Source organism: Drosophila kikkawai, unplaced genomic scaffold (assembly GCF_030179895.1).
Source record: "Drosophila kikkawai strain 14028-0561.14 unplaced genomic scaffold, DkikHiC1v2 scaffold_262, whole genome shotgun sequence".
In the NCBI taxonomy this organism is placed as follows: domain Eukaryota; kingdom Metazoa; phylum Arthropoda; class Insecta; order Diptera; family Drosophilidae; genus Drosophila; species Drosophila kikkawai.
Genome location: NW_027222605.1, coordinates 32,672 through 37,546, shown reverse-complemented (window position 1 = coordinate 37,546; position 4,875 = coordinate 32,672). Strand labels below are relative to the sequence as shown.

Here is a 4,875-nt window from a genome sequence, read left to right as displayed (position 1 = left end):
AGAAAGCATGATGGCTTAAATAACTGTTTTACCGACTCGATGATGACTCCACGGTCGTAAGGATCTAAAGGGATCACCAGAGCCATGCTCTAGCGGTGGTGATCATAGGTTGGGTGGGCATATAGCGAACACAATAACACCTGTGTCTTCGCAAAAAATTAAGGATCTCTCTCTCTGTCCTTTCTTCTTCGGTTCCTTCCCCTCTTCTAGTTTTTTTTTTGTTTGAATTTGTTTATTCTTCTCCCGATTTGGTTCTAGTTCACATTTTTGTCGCAAGCACGCTCAATTCTCTTCGTTATTAGTAATAATGCGTAGTTCGTGTCCGAGATCTGAGTAGGCAAGACCTCCACCCCAAAGCCGACGAGCTAGAGCCGGAAAATTACAGCGTGCCCCGCAGCTCAGATCCTCGAAAGCAGCCAGAAAACAACGTTACACACTACACTCTCACGTGGTGTTCCTCAAGGATCAGTCTTGGATCCATTATTGTTTTCCATGTATGTGAATGATTTGCCCAGTCTCTTGTCTGATTGTGAAGTCCACTTGTATGCAGACGATGTGCAAATATATGTTAGCAGTCCCATTAGGCAGTTAAATGTTTGTGTTAGTGTAAGTAATAATATGCTTAATGTAATTTATAAGTGGGCAAAAGGTAATGGCTTGTGTATAAATCCTAGTAAATCAAAGTGTATAGTAATTGCCAAAAAACCGATTGATACAACGTACATTCGAAATCTAGCAATCAATGGCACGCTGATTCAATTTGAACAGAGTGCAGTAAACTTAGGATTTACATTTAGTAACACCCTTAGCTGGAGCAAACATATATCCAAAGCTACAGGGCGAACATACGGTATGCTAAGGCAGCTGTCATATTCCAAGTCATTCCTCCCGATCCAAATAAGGCTTTTAGTAGCCAGGGTAATTTTAATACCAACTATGTTCTATGGAGTGGAAGTATTTGGACACTGCGATACACGAGATATGCACAAGCTGGCTGTAGGTTTGAACTCAATTGTACGTTATGTCTTTAATCTAAAACGACTTGACCATGTATCACACTTGACTAATAAAATTCTTGGCTTAAACTTGAACTCGTGGATTCGCTATAGGACTCTATTATATTTCCACAAAATTGTGATATCCCATGAACCAACATACTTGTTTGACAAACTCAAATCTGCTACCTCAACTAGAACGAATAATTATATATGCCCAAGATATAATTCGCTGTGCTCAAATAGGCAATTCTTTACTAATGCTATCCGTCTGTGGAACAATCTGCCACATAGATATAAGACAATTAGGGCCGCAACTCAGTTTAAATCTCAAATAAAAGAATATTTAAAGTAAAGTAAAATGTAATGTAAGAATAAAACAATTATTAACTAGAAGACATGTAGTAATACGTTATAGATATAAGTTCATATGTGTTAATATTAAGTATATACAATTTCAAAATCTTTGTGACTAGCGCTACAATTATAAGTGTAAACTTACTGTGCTAGGATAATATAATAAATAAATTAATTAAATTAATTAAATGTATTAGCATTGTAAGAACTAATTTAAATATAAATTCTGCCGTGGATATATGCATTATTAGCTGAGATGTGAACTTTTTGTTTACAAATTTACAATTGAGTATGCAAATGTATTAGCATTGTAAGATCTAATTTAAATATAAATTCTAAAGTGGATATATGCATTATTATCTGAGTTGTGAACTTTTGGTTTACAAATTTACAATTGAGTATGCAAATGTATAAGCCGTGTAAAAACTAATATAAGTACAAATTCTGCCGTCGATACATGCATTATTAGTTGAGTTGTGAACTTTTTGTTTACAAATTTACAATTGAGTATGCAAATGTATTAGCATTGTAAGAACTAATTTAAATATAAATTCTGCCGTGGATAAATGCATTATTATCTGAGTTGTGAACTTTTTGTTTACAAATTTACAATTAAGTATGCAAATGTATTAGACGTGTAAAAACTAATATAATTACAAATTCTGAAGTGGATATATGCACTATTATCTGAGTTGTAAACTTTTTGTTTACAAATTTACAATTGAGCATGCAAATGTATTAGCCGTGTAAAAACTAATATAAATACAAATTTTGAAGTGAATGCATTATTAGCTGAGTTGTGACCTTTTTGTTTACAAATTTACAATTGAGTATGCAAATGAATTAGCCCTGTAAAAACTAATATAAATACAAATTCTGAAGTGGATACAGGCATTATTAGCTGAGCTGTGAAATTTTTGTTTACAAATTTACAATTGAGTATGCAAATGTATTAGCATTGTAAGAACTAATTTAAATATAAATTCTGTGGTAGGCTAGATACACATAAGGCCCACTGTACATTGTATTAGCATAGAGTCAGGATAAAGCCCATTGTATTGAAGAGGCATACAAGATAAAAGCCCCGTTAGAATTAAGTATAACACTGTCATCTCTGTCTATCTCATACATTAGCATTAAGGGATAAATACGTACGTATACCTATCTCGCTTACGCATCGGAAGGTATAAGTAGAGGAAAAGAAGCGACGCCGATTCATTCGGTGGCGTGCGTTAATTGAGAGAAGTCGAAAGTGTGTTAATATAATAAAGATCGCATTATACCGGATTCATTTTGGCGTTTACAACATCAGAAGTGGTCATAACTCACTATGCCTGACATGGAATTAAAGCAGTTCTCGGTACTCCAACTTAAAAACTGGTTGGGAGCCCTCGGACGCCCGACTTCCGGCACTAAAGCGGAATTAATAGCGCGTCTGCAAGCTATTTCTCCGGAGACACGTGGCGACCCGCCAGCCAAGACATCGAGCAGCCAGGACGATCAGCCACCAATCAACCAACCGGCAGCAGAACCAGTGAACGGGACAGATGGAGCTGCATCTTTGCTGATACTGCAGGAGCAGCAGGGTGGAGACTTGCAAGAGGTCTCAGGCGACGCGCAGCTAATGGCGTCGCAAGCCTCGGAGAATTGCGAGTTTGAACAACTATCGCTCGTGGATGCCGAAAAAGCCACCCTACAGAAGATTCGTGAGGTAATAGACGCGAGCATGGCCGTATTGCAGAGGATTCACATAGAGATCGACGGCGCAAACAAGAACAAATCCGTTCATGTTCACCAAATCCATGACGTCATCGAAAATGCCATGGAAAATTCTAGAAGTGCTAACATTGGCGCCAACAGCGACGCTGTTAAGTTTAACAGCACCAAAGTGACCATCACCACCGATAACATTGGTCCGGACAATACCAGTGTTGGAAAACAGATCGATGGAAGTGTTGATCAACGCATGAACACAAATGTAAACAAACTACTGGAATCTCCGGCAGCATCGCTTGCTTTAGCAAAAGAAGTTACAATGGAATACAACGGCAGCGTGTGTGCGCGCAATTGGGTCACACAGCTTCAGAACATTGGCAAGGTGTATAATTTAGACGATGGCTGCATGCATATGCTTCTGATTGCCAAACTGAAGGGAAACGCACAACGCTGGCTGCACGCAAACGCCACGCGCATTCTGGAGCCGGCCGATCAACTTTGCGAACAACTTATTATGACGTTTGGCGTTAAAATGTCCAAAGGAGAGCTGAGAAGCGCATTCCAAAGACGTCAATGGCTTCCAGAAGAGAAGTTCGCCGCTTATTTCGATGACAAGGTCATGCTAGCTAACGACATCAACATCGATTTGGAGGAGCTTCTGGAGAACATCATAGAAGGGATTCCAGCACCAGCGCTGCGCAACCAGGCGCGCATACAGTGCTTTTCCGAGCCGATGCAGATTCTGAGAGCCTTCGCGGAAGTCCGTTTACCAGAGCGCAAAACTGGAGGCACTTCGACAAAGCAGCTATCTGGAAGAGTTGCATCCAATAAGGACTTGCGGTGCGCCAACTGCAACTCCAAAGGGCACTTCGCCAAGGAGTGCCTCAAACCGAAGAGGGAGCCCGGTTCCTGCTACGCCTGTGGCACGATGGGACATTTCGTCGGACAGTGTCCGGAACGCAAGAGTGCGAACACAAACAACTATGTAAGACAGATTAAGATTTTTTTTCACAATAGTTTTAAAACCCCATTAATTACAGAATGCCTCATAGACACAGGGAGTCCAATTTCATTTGCGAAAGTAAGCAGTATACCCAAAGAAGTTAATTTAGAGACCGTTTCGGAGAACTATTTCGGGCTGAATAAAAGCCAACTGAAGATATTTGGAAAAATTTTGTGTTACATATTAAAAGAAAGAATAAAATGTTATTTTTATATGTACGTGGTCCCAAACGAGTCTATGAGTCATAATGTAGTTCTTGGAAGAAATTTTATGGAAGCTTGCCAGCTAAAATTAGATCTAGACACTTTGGAAATGGTTACAGTTAACCCCTTATATAGTAAAAAAGATAGACAAGTAATTAGGGATACACTTAGTCATATGGTTAGTGAAACAGTTAGTGAAACAGTTAGTGAAACAGTTAGTGAAACAGTTAGTGAAACAGTTAGTGAAACAGTTAGTGAAACAGTTAGTGAAACAGTTAGTGAAACAGTTAGTGAAACAGTTAGTGAAACAGTTAGTGAAACAGTTAGTGAAACAGTTAGTGAAACAGTTAGTGAAACAGTTAATGAAACGTGTAGTGAAGCGATTAGTAAAATAGTTAGTCCTGAAATTAGTGAAATAGTTAATCCTACAGTTATTAATACGGTTATCGAAACAGTTATGCCTTTGAATACAGTTATGCCTAGTTATGAAGAAGCTGTTAAAGAAATCTTTAGTATTGATTATATGAGAGATGAGCAAATGAGTTATATATGCGGCACAAATAACGACCGCGGCTTAAACTGCCGATTAGAAGAGATTATT

The 4,875-nt window shown here is 38.6% G+C and overlaps 1 protein-coding gene across 1 annotated transcript; it reads left to right on the top strand.

The window, feature by feature from the left end:
• The first annotated feature begins 2,682 nt into the window (after nt 1–2,682).
• Nucleotides 2,683–4,292, top strand: LOC138929511 (uncharacterized). The gene is made up of 2 exons (XM_070288946.1): nt 2,683–4,053; nt 4,109–4,292. The coding sequence occupies exons 1-2, from the start codon at nt 2,683–2,685 to the stop codon at nt 4,118–4,120; spliced, it is 1,383 nt and encodes a 460-aa protein (XP_070145047.1). The 3' UTR covers nt 4,121–4,292.
• Nucleotides 4,293–4,875: the final 583 nt, after the last annotated feature.